The 20,385-nt window shown below is 41.7% G+C and overlaps 1 protein-coding gene across 5 annotated transcripts in view; it reads left to right on the plus strand.

Annotated features, from left to right (window-relative positions):
* The window catches only part of TENM1 (teneurin transmembrane protein 1), a 915,501-nt gene that overhangs the window by 874,752 nt on the left and 20,364 nt on the right, over nucleotides 1-20,385 (plus strand). For all 5 annotated transcript variants that reach the window (XM_084870761.1, XM_084870765.1, XM_084870762.1 and 2 more), the window contains 2 exons: nucleotides 11,363-11,535; nucleotides 12,844-13,079. In XM_084870761.1, coding sequence (XP_084726887.1) covers nucleotides 11,363-11,535; nucleotides 12,844-13,079 — 409 coding nt within the window. The remainder of the gene's footprint in view (nucleotides 1-11,362; nucleotides 11,536-12,843; nucleotides 13,080-20,385) is intronic.

The raw sequence follows: 20,385 nt of genomic DNA on the forward strand, positions 1-20,385 counted from the left end.
AGGGAAGGGAGGGAGGGAAGAAGGGAGGAAGAAACATTGATGTGAGAAACATCCATTAGCTGCCACCCATACACGCCCTGACTAGGGATCAAACCTTCAACCTAGGCCTGTGCCCTGACTGGGAATCAAACCAGCAACCCTTCCGTGCACAGGCAATGCTCCAACCAACTAAGCCACACCAGCCAGGGCAAGAATATCTTTTTTAAATTTATTTATGAGAGATCACACTGCACCTGAAATTAGACAAACTATTTTGAAACCTAATGATTAAATCTAGTCAAGCAATAAGAAATGGCTGGGCCGGAACCGGTTTGGCTCAGTGGATAGAGCATCGGCCTGCAGACTGAAAGGTCCCAGGTTTGATTCTGGTCAAGGGCATGTACCTTGGTTGCGGGCACATCCCCAGTAGGAGGTGTGCAAGAGGCAGCTGGTCGATGATTCTCTCTCATTGATGTTTCTAACTCTCTATCCCTCTCTCTTCCTTTCTGTAAAAAATCAATAAAATGTATTTATTTTTAAAAAAATAAATAAATGGCTGGGGGCAAGGGGAGGGAGAAAAGGGGTTAAGATATCAACCAAAGGACTTGTATGCATGTATATAAGCATAACCAATGGATACAGATAGTGGGAAGGTGAGGACATGTGCTGGGGGGTAGGGATGGCCGGAAAGAGGTCAATGGGAGAAAAGGGAGAGTTGTGTAATACTCTATGTCAGTGTTTCCCAAACTTCTCTCATGATGAGAATCACCTGGTAGAGTTGTTAAAATACAAATTCCTGAATCCCAACTAAGAAGTGCTAAACTAGAATTTTTGTGAACATATAGGTAAAATTGTATACTTAACTAGTGCAATTTTACCTATATGTTCCCAAAAATTCTAGTTTAGCGCTTCTTAGTTGGGATTCAGGAATCTGTATTTTAACAACTCCACCAGGTGATTCTCATCATGAGAGAAGTTTGGGAAACACTGCTCTATGTAATACTTTAAACAATAAAGAATCTTAAAAAAAGAAAAAGAAAAAGAAAAGAAGAGAAGAGAAGAGAAGAGAAAAAAAAAGAAAATGGTTTAAGTCCCAACTAGTTTTCAAAATAACCAGATCAGTCATTCATTTATTTATCAAACCATCACATTATACACTTTAAATATATACCATTTTAGCCCTGGCCAATGTTTCAGTGGTTAGAGCATTGATCCAGATGCCAAACAGTCTCGGGTTCGATTCCCCATCAAGGGAACTTACCTGGGTTGCAGGTTCCATCCCTGCACATATGGGAGGCAGCCAATATATGTGTCTCTCTCACATCAGTGTTTCTCTCTCTCTCTAAAAAATCAATGGAAAAGCCTTACCAGTGTGGCTCAGTGGTGCCCTGTTTGATTTCCAGTGGAGTCACATGCTACTCAGTAGGGGGACATCCAGGAGGCAGCCAATCAATATTAATGTTTATATCTCATCAATGTTTCTATCTCTCTCTCCCTCTCCCTTTCTCTCTCTCTAAATAAAAACACATTTTTTTTAAAATCAATGGGAAAAAAATATCGAGTGAGGATTAATCATTTTATTTGTCAATTATACCTCAATAAAGCTAGAGGGGAAAAAACACAAAGTAACCCATTTGTGGGTTCATTTATTTATCCAATAAATGTTTCCTGAGCACCTACCCGTGCCAGGCATTGTTCTGGTGTTTGTAATACAGACATCAATAAGCCAGATAAAAATCTCTACCTTCATAGAGCTTAAGTTGTACTAGAGAGAGACGAGTAAAATGTACAGAACTTCAGATGGTGTAAGTTCTAGGGAGAAAATAAAGCAGGGTATGGGAGATTAAGAATATGAGGCAGGCCCTGGCTAGTGTTGCATGGGCTGAGGGTTCAATTCCTGGTCAAGGGCATGTACCTGGGTTGCAGATTTGATCCCTGGTCCCAGTCAGGGCACATGCAGGAGGCAATCAATTGATGTGTCTCTCTCACATGGCTCGCTCTCTCTCCCTCTCCTTCCTCTCTCTCTCTCTCTCTCTCTCTCTCTCTCTCTCTCTCTCTCTCTCTCCCCCTTTCTCTCTCCCTACCCACCCCCAGTTCTTCCCACCCTTCCACTCTCCCTAAAAATCAATGGGAAAAATATCCTTTATCCTTGGGTGTGGATTGGCAACAAAGAAAAAAGAATATGGGGCAAAAGGGTTTTTATTTCAAGTTGGGCAGTCAGAGAAAGCCTAACTAAAAAGGTAACATTTGAGTACAGTAGTTTCTTTTATCCCTGGTTTTCTATCAACAGTTTCCTTTATCTATGGTCAACCATAGTCTGAAAATACTGAATGGAAAATTACATAAATAAGTCCCAAGTTTTAATTGTGTGCTGTTCTGAGTAGTTTGATGAAATCTCGTGCCCTGCCACTCCTTCCCACCTGGGACATGAATCATCTTTTTGTCCAGCATATTCATGCTATAGATACTCCTTGCCATTGGTCAGTTAGTAGCCTTCTCGTTATCAGATTGACTGTCAAGATATGAGTATCTCAGTGCTTGTGTTCAAGTAACCCTTATTTTACTTAATAATAACCCCAAAGCCCAAGAGTAGTGATGCTGGCAACTCACATATGCCAAAGAGAAGCTGTAATGTACTTGCTTCCTTTAAGTGAAAAGGTGAAAGTTCTTGAGTTAATAAGGAAAGGGGAAAAAGCATGCTGAGGTTGCTAAGATCTATGGTAAAAACAAATGTTCTACCCATCAAATTGTGAATAAGGAAAAAGAAATTTGTGCTCATTTTGCTGTCGTATCTCAAACTGCAAAAGTTATGGCCACAGTGTGTGGCAAATGCTTAATTAAGATGGAGAAGCCATTCAATTTGTGGTTGGAAAACATGGACAGAGAAAGACCATATTCACAGAACTTTTACTACAGTATACTGTTATATGTTCTATTTTATTATTAGTTATTGTTGTTAATCTCTTACTGTGCCTAATTTATAAACTAGACTTTATCATAAGTATGTACTATGTATAGGGGAAAAACAGTATTTAAAAAGGGTTTGGTACTGGCTGTGGTTTCAGGCATCCATTGGGGGATCTTGGAACATGTCCCATGTGGATAATGGAGGACTACTATACATAAATACCTGTAGGAGGTGAGGGAGTGAGCCATAAGGATATCTGAAGGAAGGAAGAGAGAGACAATCCAGGCAGAGGGAACAGCAAGTGTCAAGGCCCTGCAGCAGGAACAAACCTGATTTGTTCAAGGAATAGCAAGATATGGGTAAGGCAGCCACTGTGACTGGAGTGCAGTAAGAGTAATGGGAAGATGAAACCTATGAAGTAACAGGGCTACTTCAGGTAGAACTTTGTAGGTCTCTGTAAAGACTTTGACTTTTATTCTGAATAAGAGGTGGAACCACTGGAGAGTTTTGACTAGAGGAGTGACACATCTGGCTTATATCTTTAAAGGATCATTCTGTATTGAAAACAGATTGTATGGTGGAAGCAGAGAGGATTTGCAATAATCCAGGCATAAGATGGTGACTTAGATGAGAGAGTGAAGGCAGTAAGAAGCTATAAATTCCTAAATATATTTTGACAGATCTGTCAAGACAGATCTGACAGATTGGATGTGGGTGTGGGAGGAAGAATGGTCAGATATCTTCAAAGATTTTTTGAGTAACTGGAAGTTGAAATTTTCATTTACCAAGATTTGGGGGCTGGGGGGACTATGCAAAGAGTACGTTATGCCAGGTGGGAGATCGGGAGTTCAGTTTTGGATGTGATCAGTTTGGTTAGGCATCCAAGTGAAAATAGAACCGTACACACGCTGGCACACATTCCAACCAGGAATGGAACCTGCAATCTGGATATGTACCCTGACCCAGAATCGAACCCATGACCTTTCTGTGTATGAGACAATGCACCAACCAACTGAGCCATACCAGCTAGGGCAAACCACTGCCCCTTCTTACCCACATATAGAGAAATGAGCAGTTTCCAACCTGCATAATATAACTAATTCTTCTTTTGGTCTGCTCTGCACAAAATCTGCCTTTCACTTTTTTTAAAATATATTTTATTGATATTTTACAGAGAGGAGGACGGGAGAGAGATAGAGAGCCAGAAACGTCGATGAGAGAGAAACATCGACCAGCTGCCTCCTGCACACCACCCATCGGGGATGTGCCCGCAACCAATGTACATGCCCTTGACCGGAATCGAACCTGGGACCCCTCAGTCCGCAGACCGACGCTCTACCACTGAGCCAAACCGGTTTCGGCTGCCTTTCACTTTTATCCTCAATGTGTTAGCCAGCTGTGAACACTTTTTCAAGTGTTTCCTTGTCCTTTGGAAGTTGGGGACCACAGAATAGGACCGACTATTCTAATCAGGGTTAGAGCCACCCTGACATAGTAGAGCTGGCCTTGCCACTACCACCAGGCTCTCCTAAAAGAAGTTGAGCCTTTCCCTGAGATGAGAGGGAGGCTGGCTGCCTTCTGTGGCCAAAGGGGACAAATGGTTTGCCAAGGTAGAAATAGAATTTCTGTTCTGAGATGAGACACAGAAAAAGAGAAACAGAGACAGAAGCAAAATTTGGCAGGATGGAGGGTGGCTACAGAAAGGTAGCTAAAGCAGTAATCCATTGAACTTTCCATGATCTGAAGCCATGGAGAGGAGAAATGACACAGATGTCCGTGAACACTGCATAATCCACATGAGATTTTAAAATGCATCTTGTGCAGTGGTAAAATGTGGGCTTGTCTTGTGTAGTGTGATGTTGTTTAAATAGTCCATTGATTTTCATAATTTCGTTTGACTTGGACCAGGATCAAAATTGCACACCTCAAAGTATTAGTACTTGATGCTTGACTGCCCCTAAATGTCCTGAGTGTCGGGGAAAAGCTGACCAGAGAGAAACTGCTAACCGGGAGGTGACTGTCAAGGCAGGAATATTGGCTGAAGGAGACAGGGGTTCTGGCCTGAGGGGCTGCCAGGCTCCTAATTGCAATGACCCTGCCACAGCTAAAGCCTGAGGGAGGGGGACCGCTACTCACATGGTAGGCAAGCCTTCTTTGCCCCCGAAGCTGCAGGAGTAGCCAGGATGCCCTTGCTTGTTTCCCAAGCAGTGCCCTGGCAAAGGCATCCGCTATACTAAACTGAAAAGGTCCCAGACCAAGGCCAAAAGCGTCAGTTGCGGCGCTGCTGCCGGTCCCAACTGAGCTGACAGTTCCTCAGGCCCTTGCCCTTTGTGGGAGCCCAACACTTAAAAGAGACTGTGCATTTACATGATGTCTTAACCCCTGGTCTTCTGTTCTCTCTGTTTCTGAACTTTGTTAGTATATCCCCCATCCTGTCCCCCCCCCCCCCCACAAAAAAAATAATGCATTCACTGATAACTTAGAAAAGCCTTCATTATAGCTCTAGACTGTTTTACAAATGCTCAGTTTTATGGACGATGGCTAATGAGGGATTCTCCCTCCTCCATGACAAGATTAAAAGGGGACTGGGGAAGGGGATAAAGTAAACAAACCATGTCTCTGAATGAGATATTTGCCTAGGCATAAGATGTGAGTCCCATGTAGAACTGGTTATGTGAATGAATAGTCCAAACACATCAGAATGTTTCCAATGCTTTCTAAAATCTCAGAGTAGGGAGGGGACTAAGGCACCATGTGGTCCAGCCCCCTGCTTCCTGTTGGGCAAAGGATTTCTATTAAGTAAGGCAAACATAGAGTGGCCAGCTGTTCCTTACAATCTCCAGAGACAGACAACACCTTTGCACAGTCACCTCTCTTTGTGCTTTGTGCCCTTGGTAAGGAGCAAGAATGGGCAGACAGAATTGTTGTGGGTCATGCTAGGGAAAATTGCAATAGAAACAAGGAGTGAACAGGAGGAAGAGAGGCTGCTGGCCAAAAAAGCTTTCAGAGGCTGGTGGGGAAGATTAGCTATGTGGCACAGGGCATCTATGTAAGTTGAGCCTGGCCTCTCAGCACCACCATAGATGGCTCTATCTATTCTCTAACCACACTGACACTTATATCCACCCCATCTTCTCCATTTCCACTAGCAGCCTCTTTTATTGCACTTATTCAACAAGTATAGTGCCTATCTTCTCTGTGCCAGGCCTGAGAATACAGAGATGAATGAGACACTGTACCCTCCCTCTAAAAATTTGAGTTTACAAAGAAAAACAAGTCCCAATAATGGGCTATCACAATATATTTAATAAAGGCAAAAATAAAAAATCTACCATCTTCTCTTACGCAGACTGAGGCTACAGCCTCCCAACAGGCTTCCTACTTCATAGCTCCCCTTTCAAGATTCACTGCCACCAAAGCACTGCTTAAAACATCCTGTTCTCCCCCTGAAAATCTCTCTATTGTCTACTGACTATCTGATTTCCTCTGGAGTCTGGTACTCTGATTCCAGCATGCCTTTCCAGCCTTATCCCCCACTTCCCTCCTAGAGGAATGTTGTGCTTCTGCTACCCCATCCCTTCAATGGACATCCCACTCACCTGTGTGCTTTATTTCATGTAATCACCTCTGGAATGCCTTCCTCCCTCCCCAGTCTCTACTTAGCAAGGGATTGAGCTTTACCTCTCCTACAGGATTCAGATACCACTTCCTTCTCTTCCTTCTATTCTGCTTAGCCCAGTGCCTTGTCTACATAAGTACATGGCAATATTCTGGCATTAGAATGAGTTGTGTGTGCATCTTATCCACCACAAATGAAGATAGAAGGGCATTATTGACTTGGAGCTGAATCATAGGAAGCCAAATGTTATTTGTGAGGAAAAGGAACCCAGAATTTCTGAAAGAATGCTTATTAGATTGCTCAGGTTTCTGGCATGAGGGGGTAAAGAGGGTCTGTTTGCATTTAAAAAAAAATAAGTAATGAATTGTTCTTCTGTAATATTCAATATTTTCCTGAAAGCAAAGGTGAAGGAGCTTCTAGTTTTTCCTCTGTGTGGTTTAGCTGTGGCTTCAATTGTCCTCAAGGAAAAGGACAGGCTATCCCTTATGAGAAAATATCAGACCCAATATACTTTTCATAATACATAAATATCATCTCCCCAACTAAACTATATGTGCCTCAAGGACAAGAATGAGTTCAGAATTTCCTTTACAGATTCTTTTACTTCATGGGACATGTGTGTGCAGGCACATAGTGGAACTCTCTGAAATCAGAACAGAAAGGAACAATTTGATGGCATCTCCTCTTACCAAACCCACTTTTGATACCTATGAAGGCATGGTCATTGCCTGATGGCACAATTTACTAACCAGAATTTGTAGGCCTGGTTATGTGAATGCAACTCCCTACCGGGGAGGAGGAGCAGGTAGCTACCATGTTCATCCCGAGGGGATCAGTGGCAGCATATTGGCTTGTATTTACTCTCTGCACCAAAGGATGCAAGTACCAAAGGGAAACACACAGCATAGGAAATTTTGATTAAACTTGTTTCTCATACATTCTATCTGGAAACACGCATTCCCCTATCATGGTGTGAGCAGTACCTCAAGCAAGCCATAAGAAATCAAAGGCTCCCATTATTTTTTATCTACTTTTGAACAATCTTTCCAAAGTTGTGGGATCTGCCTGTCACTTTTACTTTGGAAGTAACCCCACAGAAAAGAGGTGGGTCTGTGTGTTTTGACCAGGGACCATATAAATGATTGAGCATATGAGAGACACCATATTGCAGATACCAGCAAATGCAACTGCTTTGACTGTGACTAGCAAAATTGGGGCACATGAGTGTGTTGAGGAATAGATGGCTTTGGGTTTTTTATTTGTTTTCCTTCCATTTTGTTGTGATATAATTGATATATTGTATAATTTTTAGGTATACAGTATTACTTGACTTACATTTATTATTAAATGACTACCACAATAAGTTTAGCTAACATTCATCATCTTAAAAGAAAGAAAAGAAAACAAAACGATTTTGGTTCCTCCTGATGAGAACTTTTAGGATTTACTCTCTTAGCAACTTTCATATGTATACTATACAGTCATGTTGTACATTACATCCTCATGACTTATTTATCTTTTTTGTAATCCTTACCCTAGGATATATTGTTATTGATTTTGAGAGAGAGAGAGAGAGAGAGAGAGAGAGAGAGAGAGAGAGAGAGAGAGAGAGAGAGAGAGAGAGAGAGAGAGAGAGAGAAATATCAATCAGTTGCCTCCCTCACGTGGGGATTGAACCTAAAACCTGGGTATGTGCCCTGACTGGCAAGCAAACCTGCCAACTTTTTGTGTACAGGATGATGTTCCAACTTACTGAGCTACCCAGCCAGGGCATGACTTATTTATCTTATAACTGGAAGTTTGCTCCTTTGACCACCTTCTTCCATTTCCCCCATCCCCAGCCCCCGCTTGTAATCACTACAAATCTGCTCTCTTTTTCTGAGTTTGATGTTGTACATATTTTTTTATTTGGGAGTATTTTTTAGATTCCACATATAATAGAGTATTTTGTCCTTTTCTGTCTAACTTATTTCAGTTAACAGAATACCCTCAAGGCAGCGTACTTTGTTTACAATAGAGCTAAAGTCAAATGTGCACTTTCAAATAAGAATGCCTATCCAGCCACAGCAATGAAATCAGTTAATATAACTTTTTAGGTCCCCAGTGACTGGGCAGGACTGTGGAAAATTCTACCTGATCCTCACATCATTGACTCCCTCACCAGAAAAGGGTCAGGCAGCAGTCTCCCAGCTAGATCTCTCCGAGTAATTACAGTTTTACCCAGGAGTATTTAGCTTTCCTTTCCGAATAAACTCCTATCAATTTGGAGGGTGGGCATGGAAACAGAATATGTAGGAATGTGGCTGTGCTCTTGAAAATAAGCTTTAAAATGTATAATCTCAGACAAAGAGCACCTGTGACTGAGCTTAAAAGGTGTTTGGGGCAGATGGGGGAATCCAGATATAGCCACAGGCCATTGACAAAGTCTGTTGGGGTGATTGGCCCTTGCACCTTTTGCTCATGGATGGCTCAGTTGGCATCTGATCTTAGCTCTGAGGAGTGAACCCAACCACATCTCTCACTTTTAGATGAAATCTCGCTTTATAACAAGGGGCTGAATGATTGGAAAATGGCCCCAAGCTGCAAAGCCCAGTGGGAACCTTTATTCATAGTATCTTAAGTCAAATTTCCTGGAGAAATTGTGAAGAGTGACCTTGCTGAATGTGAGGGAACCCCTTCAAAATCAGAAAAGGTGCTGGCGATGGTTGTGAAACAGAAGAACTGCTTGGGTAATCCAGGCAGATAGGCTACACTCTCCCTCACGAGGCAGGCCTGCCGCAGCTCCCTTCTATCTGCTGCCTCCAAACTCCTCCCTCAAAGGAAAAGCAGCTCAGTGCCTTGGGAGAATAAAGGCTGCACATCGGTTTCTTATCCTAGAAGAAAGGCCAGGCAGACAAGATTTGGCCGTGCTAGGTGTTCAAGCTCCTCCATGCCGCTTTCTCATCAAGAACTTGCTTCTTGCAGCCACAGAGCCCTAAAGCAGACCATGGGCAAACAGGCTGAGCAGGTGCAGCCAGCTTGGCTCAGTGGTTGAGCATAGATCTATAAACCAGGAGATCACAGTTCGATTCCTGGTCAGGGCACATGCCCAGGTTGCAGGCTCATTCCCTGGTGTTGATTGTGCAGGAGGCAGATGATCAATGATGCTCTCTCATCATTGGTGTCTCTATTCCTCTCTCCCTTTCCCTTCCTCTCTGAAATCAATAAAAATATACTTTAAAAAATAAGCAGGCCGAACAGGCAGGATGATTTTGCCATTAACTCCAGGCACAAGCAGCACCTTTTGGTCTTTCCTTGATAATGTGGCCTTAGCTGTATAGCAGCAAGACACCAACAACCTTTTTGTCTGAAATCCATTTAAATAAAGGGCACATCCAATTAAACCAACTAGAGCTTCACATATCTATGATGTCAAATAACCTATTTGATTATTTTTATTTTCATACATGACTAGGTTTTGTTTTTTTAATTTTTGAGAGAGGAAGAAGAGAGAGAGAGAAACATCGATGCAAGAGAAAAACACTAACCAGTTGCCTCTGACATGTGCCCCAACTAGGGATCGAACCTGCCACCTTTTGGTGCACAGGATGACACTGAACCAACTGAGCCATACCAGCAGTTACATGACTGTTTTAGCTGATAGGGTGTGTATGCGTGGCATTGTGTATACCCTCAAGTTCAGATCTATCTGATAAAATAAGGTCCAGCTCCTTTTCCCAAACCTACCGAAAACTAGTCTAGGTTTTAAAATTTGAGCAACTATGTAAGATGAGTTCCTGAAACGTAGTGTATTAACACTGAATCACTATATCCTTTTGCATAATGGTTGGGGGATGAGGTAGTAGAGCCAGACTCCATCATTGTGTCCAGGCTATATCCTGTTCACTTTGGGTAAAAAGAATATAATTGTTTAACATTATAAAAGTGCTTAAATATTTTGTAATTTGCAGCTTGAAAAGAAAACAGTAATGGGTTTCCAAGTGCATGCCTTTACTTTTAATGAAGTGTTTATTTTTCATGGTTCTATTGGCAATAAAAGAACAGCTCCACATCAAAAGCCTTCAGGGAAGCAGTTTTCATTTGGAGGACAGTGATATTGCCAATAATTCTGATGGTGTGTGTGTGTGTGTGTGTATGTTGTTTTTTTTTAAGTAAACTCACTAGACTGTATTTCTAGATATAGGTTATTGCCTATTATTCCAGGTAATTTTTTTCTCCCACTCATATAAGCAAACTATAACATGTGCTATACTCTAAAAAGCTAAAAAAAAAAAAATGTTAAGTGACACCGAGATCAGGGGGCTCCATAATGTTCTAATGAACATGCTTCCATTATCTTCTGTGCTTGTTCATTTTGTTGGAAGAATGATTCATTCATTTCCAACTTGGCAACTTAAACGGCAGCAAATAAAATTTTCCTATCACAATGCAGTTTATTGGCATTCTCAGGGTTTGGGCCCTCGTTTGTGCCTCTGTTTCCTTTGCCAACAGCACCCTCTGCTGGGTTCTGTCATCTATCACATCTAATGGGATCAACCCAAATCGCAAAAGGGAAGCTGCCCTGCAACATTAAACACAGTGGGCCATGATTCATAAATCAGTTTTCCACCCTGGTGATTCATTACCAGATATATTTTTTCTGTAAAACAGCACAGTTCAAGGAAGTCATCAAGAATTCAGAAGCTGCAAAAATAACTTTCTTTGATTAATCATCTCTCTGACCTTTTTCTTCTTATTGAACAAGGTTAATAATACTTGTTACCACTCAGAGTTAAACTGCCAAGTGATTTTTATTTTGTAAAGGCCTGTTATCACTGCCAAGAGGCTTCAAAGTTGGCATTGGTTCCATTCCTCAGGTATGACCCCGAGGGACATCTGACCAATGCAACATTTCCCACTGGAGAAGTCAGCAGCTTCCACAGTGACCTGGAGAAGCTGACAAAAGTGGAGCTGGATACTTCCAACCGTGAAAATGTCCTCATGTCAACTAACTTGACAGCAACCACTACCATCTATATTTTAAAACAAGGTAAGACTATTTTTCACTCCGCCTGACTGTAATAGCACCTATCTTAACTTCTACCCTTCTAATATATAGAATTCACTTCTGTCTAAGAAGATGGCATTGTCTCCCTATTTTTCAGCTCTGGGAGCTGAAACTCAGACAAAAGCACCCCTTTCACAGATTCACATAGCAGCCTTGAGCCACATCTCTGTGGGAGTCATGAATTTACATCTTTGCCAAATCTTCTCTTCCCCCAAGTCATTTCACAGCACCCAGCAGTACATAAAGCTCTTTCAGACACGGAAGGGGTTATAGTAAAGAAATGTAGTCTGTGTCACATCTGATATTAACATTCAAGATCCATGCTGACATGGGGGAATAAAAGGGATGAATTAGAATACACACAGAGCCAACACCAGTTTGGCTCAGTGGATAGAGCATCAGTTTACAGACTGAAGGGTCCCAGGTTCGATTCTGGTCCAGGGCATGTACATTGGTTGCTGGCACATCCCCAGTAGGAGGTGTGCAAGAGGCAGCTGGTCGATGATTCTCTCTCATCGATATTTCTAGCTCTCTATCCCTCTCCCTTCCTCTCTGTAAAAAAATCAATAAAATATATTTTTAAAAATAAAAAAAATAGAATACACACTGAGCAAGAATATAAGAGAAATGGGAGAATTAAAAGCTCATTCTGTTCAAAGGAAGGGAAGGGAGAAGGAAAGGAAGGAGGTTGGACTTGGAAGGAATGTGTTGGAAGCTAAAGGGGAAATGGATACACAAACAATTTCTCTCTGTCCAGTCATTAAGGACTGATTTGGTGGTTAAGCCAGACACAGAACTGTTCAACGTTCAGATACACTCAAAAGCGATTGGTGGCAACCTTTGTCAGTGTTGTTTTGTCAGGTACAGCAACTGTGCGGGTGTCCCCAGGCAGTAAGGATGCTAAGTTGAACTTGATACTCTTCTCATGCTAGCTCCCAGCATATCAAACTGCAGAGGCCGATCTATCAAGTCAGAAAGGGAGTTTGTGAGGGAATTCTTTAAAAATGAGACCGGAAAAAAATAAAAACAGCCTGCAGTATTAGGCAGGAGTCTTTTATCCAAGGAACAAACTACACCAGCTGTGAAAATAACAAGACCCAAATGGACAGAGGGCACATCTGCCTGTCAGAGTGGTTGTCTAGCCCAGAAGGCAGTTGAGTCTACAGTGTCCCACCTGCTCATCCCTTCCCAGACTTGCCTCCTAAAGCTAAGCTTGTCTCTCCTCTGCTTCCTATGCTTCCCTTTTTTCCTCTCCCTCTCCCGCCCCCTCCTTTGTTCCTCTGCCTACAGAAAATACTCAAAGTACATATCGGGTGAGTCCAGATGGCTCTCTACGAGTCACCTTTGCCAGCGGGATGGAGATCAGCCTCAGCTCAGAGCCTCACATCCTGGCTGGGGCAGTCAACCCCACTCTGGGCAAATGCAACATCTCACTGCCCGGAGAGCACAATGCAAACCTCATCGAGTGGCGGCAGCGGAAGGAGCAAAACAAAGGCAACATTTCAGCTTTTGAAAGGAGACTGAGGGTAAGTCTTGACCTTATACAAGATATAGAACTTTCTCTTTATGTTTGAAAGCTGCAGAGCCTTCCTAATCTGAAGTCCTGTTTCTCCAAAACCCATGTAGGTGACTGACTTATATGAAGTACTGATTCAAGAGGGGGTGCTAATAGCTGATAATGGTTTGGGATTCTTAAATTAACATTCTAATAGGAGCTTTCCTTGTCATTAGCCAGCTAAAGTGCTTTAATAGTAGCAATTTCAGGCACCAAGAAAGACTGGGTGGAGAAATGTGTTTCATCAGGTGGCTCTCCAAAATCCCTCACAGCATGCCCTGGAGATTGTTGTCAGCCCATCAGGTTGACCCAGTTCCAGTTTTTGTGGGGTTTATACTTTATTTGGAAAGATCAGGCAGGTACACACAGAAGGATAAGAGACACAAGGCGACATTTGGACAAAGGCAAGATAAAAGAGAAAGTCAGTGAAGGATACCACTGCCATGAATACAGACATATGAAGAGCCAAAGGGGTAAAGGGCTAATACTGAGATTGGGTGAGTTATGCTCAGAGAGAGCTGCCTGGGGAAAATGAAAGATTTGGGAGTTTTTGAGTCCTTACCAAGCACAGTTCACCACTGTTAACCACAGCTCTCTCAGTCCCAATTGCCTTTCTGCAGAGCATAAAGCCTACAAACAACACAGAACTGTCTGCCTGTCCCTTCTGAAATACCAATATTAGGATGATGTGACCAACTTTCCAAATATAGTAACATTCAATATCAGCCCCAAAGCAACTGCCAGCCTAAGGGAAATAATCACTCACTATTGAGGCCAGGCCTGCCTTGAGCGCCTGTGTCATGCACGGGACACCTGGATTGCTTGCATTTTCTTCACTCACAGTAAAAATCACTCAGAGAGAAAATGTGGTAACTTTAAACTGTGGAAATGCAACAATAAACAACCACCCAATTCCAGTGAGAAGCAGTCAAACTAGTCACATTGCTTGATAGGGACAAGATAATTCATGACCGTGCTCGCTTTCCAATCAATTCCATTGGTGACACCAAGACACAGACTTCAAAGGTGTTTTTTGAAACAGCGCTAAAGTTGTCTACATGAACAAGTCAATTTGTATGTTCTTATTCTATTGACTGGTCTCTAGAAGAATAGTTAGTGGATATGCCACTTACTTGAGAAGTGAAACCAATCCAAATAGTCAGACTCCTCTGTGTGAATAGCAGTGAGGGTTTCTATTAGGGTTCTAGAAATGGCATTCCCCTGGATGAAGTTAGATGACCTGGCCTTGCTACTCAATTTTACGAGTGACTTAAGAAATGCCTTTATTTTTTTCACCTGTGAAATGAAGAAAAAAGAATTATCTACATATGGCTTATCAACCTCGTGGATTCAAAAATAGAAAATAATATTGAATAAGTGATCTCTTAGTGCCTCAATAAAACATTGTGAACAAAATCATATACTATATGACTGGCATTTTCTATTCTTTAGGGCAGTGTTTCCCAACCTTCTCTCATGATGAGAATCACCTGGTGGAGTTGTTAAAACACAGATTCCTGAATCCCAACTAAGAAGTGCTAAACTAGAATTTTTGGGAACATATAGGTAAAATTGTATACTTAACTAGTGCTCTAAGACAGATTTTATATACAGAGCACTAAGTTAGGTATGCAATTTTACCTATATGTTCTCAAAAATTCTATTTAGCACTTCTTAGTTGGGATTCAGGAATCTGTGTTTTAACAACTCCACCAGGTGATTCTCATCATGAGAGAAGGTTGGGAAACACTGCTTTAGGGTAGTCCATCCTATACTGTGGGATTTTCTGTGTTCTAAGATAACCGACCCTATTTTTGCCCCTCCATGTGTATAGATGTAATTTGCACACCATATTCCCAAATTGTTCTTAATGTTGAGAACTAATGGTTATAAAACATTTGGGAGCCTTTTACTGTTAAGGAATAGAATGAAGTGTTATTTTGTTAATACTATTTATAGATGACATGTGGTAGAGTTGAATGGATTTGTGGAATGGCTTATAAGGGCAACAAATTCAGGGCCTTCTCCTCTACATGATCTCTGGGGTACTTCCTGGTCCTAGTACTGGAGACCCTTATTGGCTAGGTGGTATTACTGTGTATGCCCCTAGAAATCTAACAATAACAATCCTTAACTTATGTTTAGTGCCTTAGAGTTACAAAATGCATTCAGAACCAGGATTTTTTTTATCACCACAACCATCAATTGTTGTTATTCCCAATTTATAGATACAGAGACTAAGGCCCAGAGAGGTTAAGTGATTTGCCCAAAGTCAATCAGCTATTAAGGATCAGAGTCAGCACTAAAATGAAGGACTTCGTGTAGCACAACAGTCTTTCCACTATATCATGCTGTGCTGCCATGCTCCTTAAAATAATTCATTGACAAATCATTGCCCCATTCAGTGGCGCCATCTTGGTAGGGCCTGGGGCTTTGTTTCAATGTTGACAAAAAGACTCTAATGATCTGCTCTAATGTACTGGCAAGTTTGGGTGATGCAGGACAACTGGCTAGCCTCCAGGCAATGTGTGAAGGTGGCAAGAGGATGAGGAAAGCTATTTAACTGATTCATTTGTACCTACTCTTCCCATCATCTGCTGTTTTTGTTTATACCATTGCCTTAGTTTCTCTAGAATAAGCATACCCAATTTAGTGGAATAAATATGTCCCCAAAAGGTAGGTGTCGATCCAGTTTTGACAGAGCAGATTATCTTTCCTTACTGACTTAATTATTTCAGAGAGGGTGCCCCTTTACTTCTGGTGTCCCTTTCAAGGGACAAGCTAATGACACTTGAGATGTAACTTTCTCTCTTCTGGGCCAAATATGCAGTGACCCATTGTAAGCATACATGGAAAACATAAGCCTTTCTGATGCCATCAAGTTCCTCGAGACCTTGGACTGAACCATTTCTTTCTCCTGGTGAAGCTGCCATTGTACCGTGAGGCCATGCTGGGGTACCAGAGCTCTTGAAACAAAATACCAGATTCACATGGTCACACAACATAGAAACCCAGCTGTATTGGGACAAATGAAGGTTCTCTGAAAAACCACAGAAAGGTGTGATTGTAATTTGCAAATGTGCTTGGACAACAGGTTATAAACCACTAATTATTCAGGCACAAAATGACAGGTTCATTGAAAGGCTCACTTGGTAAGATGATGAATATCAAATGTTCCAGAAAACTACTTATCACATCCACCCCAGACCTTCTAGCTGGAAAGAAAAACATCAGAAAAGGATAGTCCTCTCTAAGAGTTGCTTTTCTCCAGTGATTGGTGGTTATGTTTTTTATACAAAGTCAGGGTCCCCTTCAAAGGTAAAGGAGTCAAACTGCTGGGAAATGTGATATCCTGCTCAGCCTGAGCAGGCAAGGGATTTGTTACCTCTGGGACATCCTGTGCCAGCTCCATTAAATGAAGTAAATCACATTAATATCCTGAAATTTCATTTATTTTAAAAATCCATTTTCTCCAACCTGAGTTGTATTTGAATCATCTTCCTTGCAAAGTACTTTTACATCCAGTTCATACATCTCCTCATCTGCTGCATCAATCTGTCCCCATAAATACATTTCCCTGGACAATAGGAAAATTAGAATACAGGTAACAGTAGAGGCAGTTGTAAAAGAATTGGACATTCACCAAAAGCAAACTGGTTTAGGAACTTTATCCAGATTGTACCTTTCCGTGTCCGTGGATAATAGGCCATTATATGAGACATCCCAGCAATGGATCCCAGAGCTCTTTACAAGATTTTGCAAACTGAGATGTGAGGTTACAGCAAAACTCCAGAACTGCAGTCTCCTTTATGTATTATACTTGGCACCTGTTGCAGGAATATTCCTGCAAGATTTCTGACGGCCTTCCCTCCCACAACCCCCACCTCTCCCACCCACCCCCACTTCTCCCTCTGCGGCGGGCAGGGTGGGGTGGGTGGGATGGGTGGGGCACGCCAACTCGCACCTCGCCCCAACCTACCCCGCATGCGCTGCCAGTGCTTTCCCTCCAGCAGCCACAGCCACCTTACTTTCTACTTTCCCTCCTTCTTCCTTCTATGCTGTCTTCAGTCTTCACTCCTCCCTCCCTCCGTGTATGCAAATTAACTGCCATCTTTGTTTGGTTAATTTGCATAATTGCTCTGATTGGCTGGTGGGTATGGCTTGTGGGCGTGGCTTGTGTAGCTGAGTATGGTTAATTTGCATATTACTCTATTATTATGTTAGACTAGAGGCCTGGTGCATGAAATTTGTGCACTGGGGGGAGGGTCCCTCAGCCCGGTTTGCACCTTCTCAAAGTCCGGGACCCCTCAGAGGATTTATGCCTAAGCTGTCAGTCAGCCATTCCTTTCACAGTTCAGGGCTCTTACAGTCAAGACCCCTAATTCCTTACCACTTTCCTGCAGCGGAGGCAGGAGAGGCTCCGACCACCACCACTGTGCTCACCAGCCATGAGCCTGGCTTCTGGCTGAGCCGGCACTCCCCCTGTGGGAGCACATTGACCACCAGGGATCAGCTCCTGTGTTGAGGGTCTGCCCCCTGGTGGTCAGTGCACATCGTAGTGACCAGTCATTTTGCCGTTCGTATATTTTGCATATTATGGTTTTATTAAATAGGATATTTTTCAGGAAACATAGCACTTCAAAACAAAGTCATAAAAATAACTAATATGATTATGTGTTTACAAGCAAAATGAAGCGAAGACCAATCTAAAATCCTGACAATTTTTTTTCTGCTCACAGATAACTGAGACTGGAGTAAATTGGCTTTTAAATGCAACATGTGAATGTTCATACCTGATCTGAGCTCTGGAAGGGGAAAGAAGCCCAGTTGAAACACAGGGTCTCAGGCTGACAGATGAGGGGGAATTTGGGAGGCAGCCAAGAGGATCCCAGCACCTTCCTCCATTCTCAGAAAACATCTTTGCTATATCAGGGCACTTTCGCTCCACTTTCAGAGATTTCCCTGTGTCTGCTCTTTCTTAAATAGTCAGCCAAAAATAATCCTTGTGCCAAAGGGATTATTTTGGGGTGGAAAGTTCTGCTCCCCTTCAAAAGAATGAGTAAGATTTTGAGTAAGGATGTGTATGCTCATAATTTGCACCATTTTCCCCATCTATAAAATGAGGGGTTTGGGCTGTGCGATCTCTATTACCAGTAGTATCATCATCATTAATTACAGCAACTAATATTCACTGAGGTCTTACTATGTGTATTATGTTGGAGAGGGGGGAGAATTCTTCACTCTACCCTTCTTAAGTCCTTATGTCTGTACCAATAATAAAATTGACACAAAACCAGATTAGCAGAAAGAAAATTAAATAGGCCAAAAACAGACAAATATCAGCGGTTGTCTATAGATCAACCTAATATATCTTTATCCTACTAATTGAATGAATCTCAAATTGGAAGGGCTGAAAGGACTTTTTCTTAAGCAATAAAACACAATCTCCTGAGAAAAAGCAAGCAAAGGCTCAGAGGGAAGGCAAAGGACACTTTTCTTTGGAGTTTCACCCTGTACCAACATTTCACAGGCACTTTGATTCCTGCTGGCAACACAATTCATGATCCCTAGGGCATCTTCTTCCCTTTTTCCTTTCTGGTCTAAGTATGAACGAAAAGCAAGCCCTTCTCCTTAGCAAAGCTGAAAAACGTAAAGAAAATCAAGGGATATTTTAAGCATAGATACTTCTATTTAAAAAATGATCAAGTCTAGCTTTTTTGCCCCAGTATACAGCTTTTTAATTGCCAAATTCAAAGGTCTTGTCCAATTTGCAACCTCTCCAAGGAGACCTGTTTTAGCTGGGGGCTATTCCTAAATTTTAACCCTTTCTTTGCCCCTCTTTTCCAGGTCAAGGATTGATGTAAACTGGAGTAAGAGTAGAAATAAGGATGAATAAGGATGGATGGCCCACATTTAGGTCAGGGGCTATTCTTGCCTTTCAGACAAACAAGTGCTTGTATGAATGTGGAGCATTCTCAGCCTTGTTCATGACCCCAACAGTCAGAGGCAAGCAGCCTAGTTCAGATTCATGCAATAGAAGCTGGAGGCACATAGTACTCAGGAATAGGGTGGGAGAACTCCCCTGGAAAAGCCTTCTCCTTCCCAGCCTTCTTACATGTTGTTTCCACAAGAGAATTTGCGGGGCAGAGGGCAAGGAGGATGATTCTGTGGCATGTTCAATTCCTTCATCCCTTTCAGCTAGTCGTCAAATTTTACATTACCTTCCAAACCTGACTTTGAAACTAGTGTTTCAGAAACATCTGAATATCAGGGTGCATTCTCCGGAAATAGAAGTATGGTTGTAGAAGTCTTAATAGGCCAAGTGAGGACATCAGGTAGAGTTTGGTTCTGCCTGCTTTGTAGTGGTTTTTGAACAGTGATCCTTGCTTGTGTAGCTGCAACAACTTTATTTAGAAATGTGTTCTTCAGTTGTAAACTTTATCTGTCAGATAAATAAAACCACAAATTTAGTGGAACTGGAAATCACTTGTTACTTTGGCTCTTTAACTATCATTATAACATGAATTGTAACTGTTACAACTGTCTCTGAGAGTACATGGATATTTTACAGCTATTGTAAATGAACGGTATTACAGTTGGAGATATGTGGCTATAAAACCACAGGAAAGGTAGTTGAAGAAAGAACACCTGGTCTCATATAGGTTTCCAAGGCCTGCATATTAAAAAAAAGAAAACACGTGCTTCTATATCACCTTAAAAGTGGCACAGTGTGTTACTATATATTTATGCCCCGTGACTCTATGCACTTGGCTACAGATAGCTTAAAGAGTCATGATTCCCAATCACTAGTCTTCTGGATAGAATTCATGACATGGAATATTTACAAGGTTCTATTTTTGCAGAAGTTCAAAATTAAGGACAAATATCATTAGCACCAGCTGGTTGATGAAGAAAGTAAAACCAGGAGGTTTTAAAAGTGCCACATCCCAATAGAAAAATGGACAAAAGTCAAGAGCAGACAATTCATAGAAGACATACATGTGGCAAATAGATATTAAAAGGGTTCAACCTCACTAGTATTTATTTGTATCACTGTATTTTTATCAAATAAATACAAATTAAACCACAGTAGCATACCATTTTTCCACTCACATTGAGAAAATTTTGCTAACAATGATAATACTTTATGTTGGTAAGGATGGAATGAGATAGATCCTCCACTACTACCTAATGATATCATAAATTTTCACAACTATTGTGCACTATAAAGTAATATCTCAAATTGCATCAAGAGTCTTTAATATGTTCTTTTCATT

The sequence above is a fragment of the Pipistrellus hanaki genome (assembly GCF_964339955.1).
Source record: "Pipistrellus hanaki genome assembly, chromosome: X".
Classification (NCBI taxonomy): domain Eukaryota; kingdom Metazoa; phylum Chordata; class Mammalia; order Chiroptera; family Vespertilionidae; genus Pipistrellus; species Pipistrellus hanaki.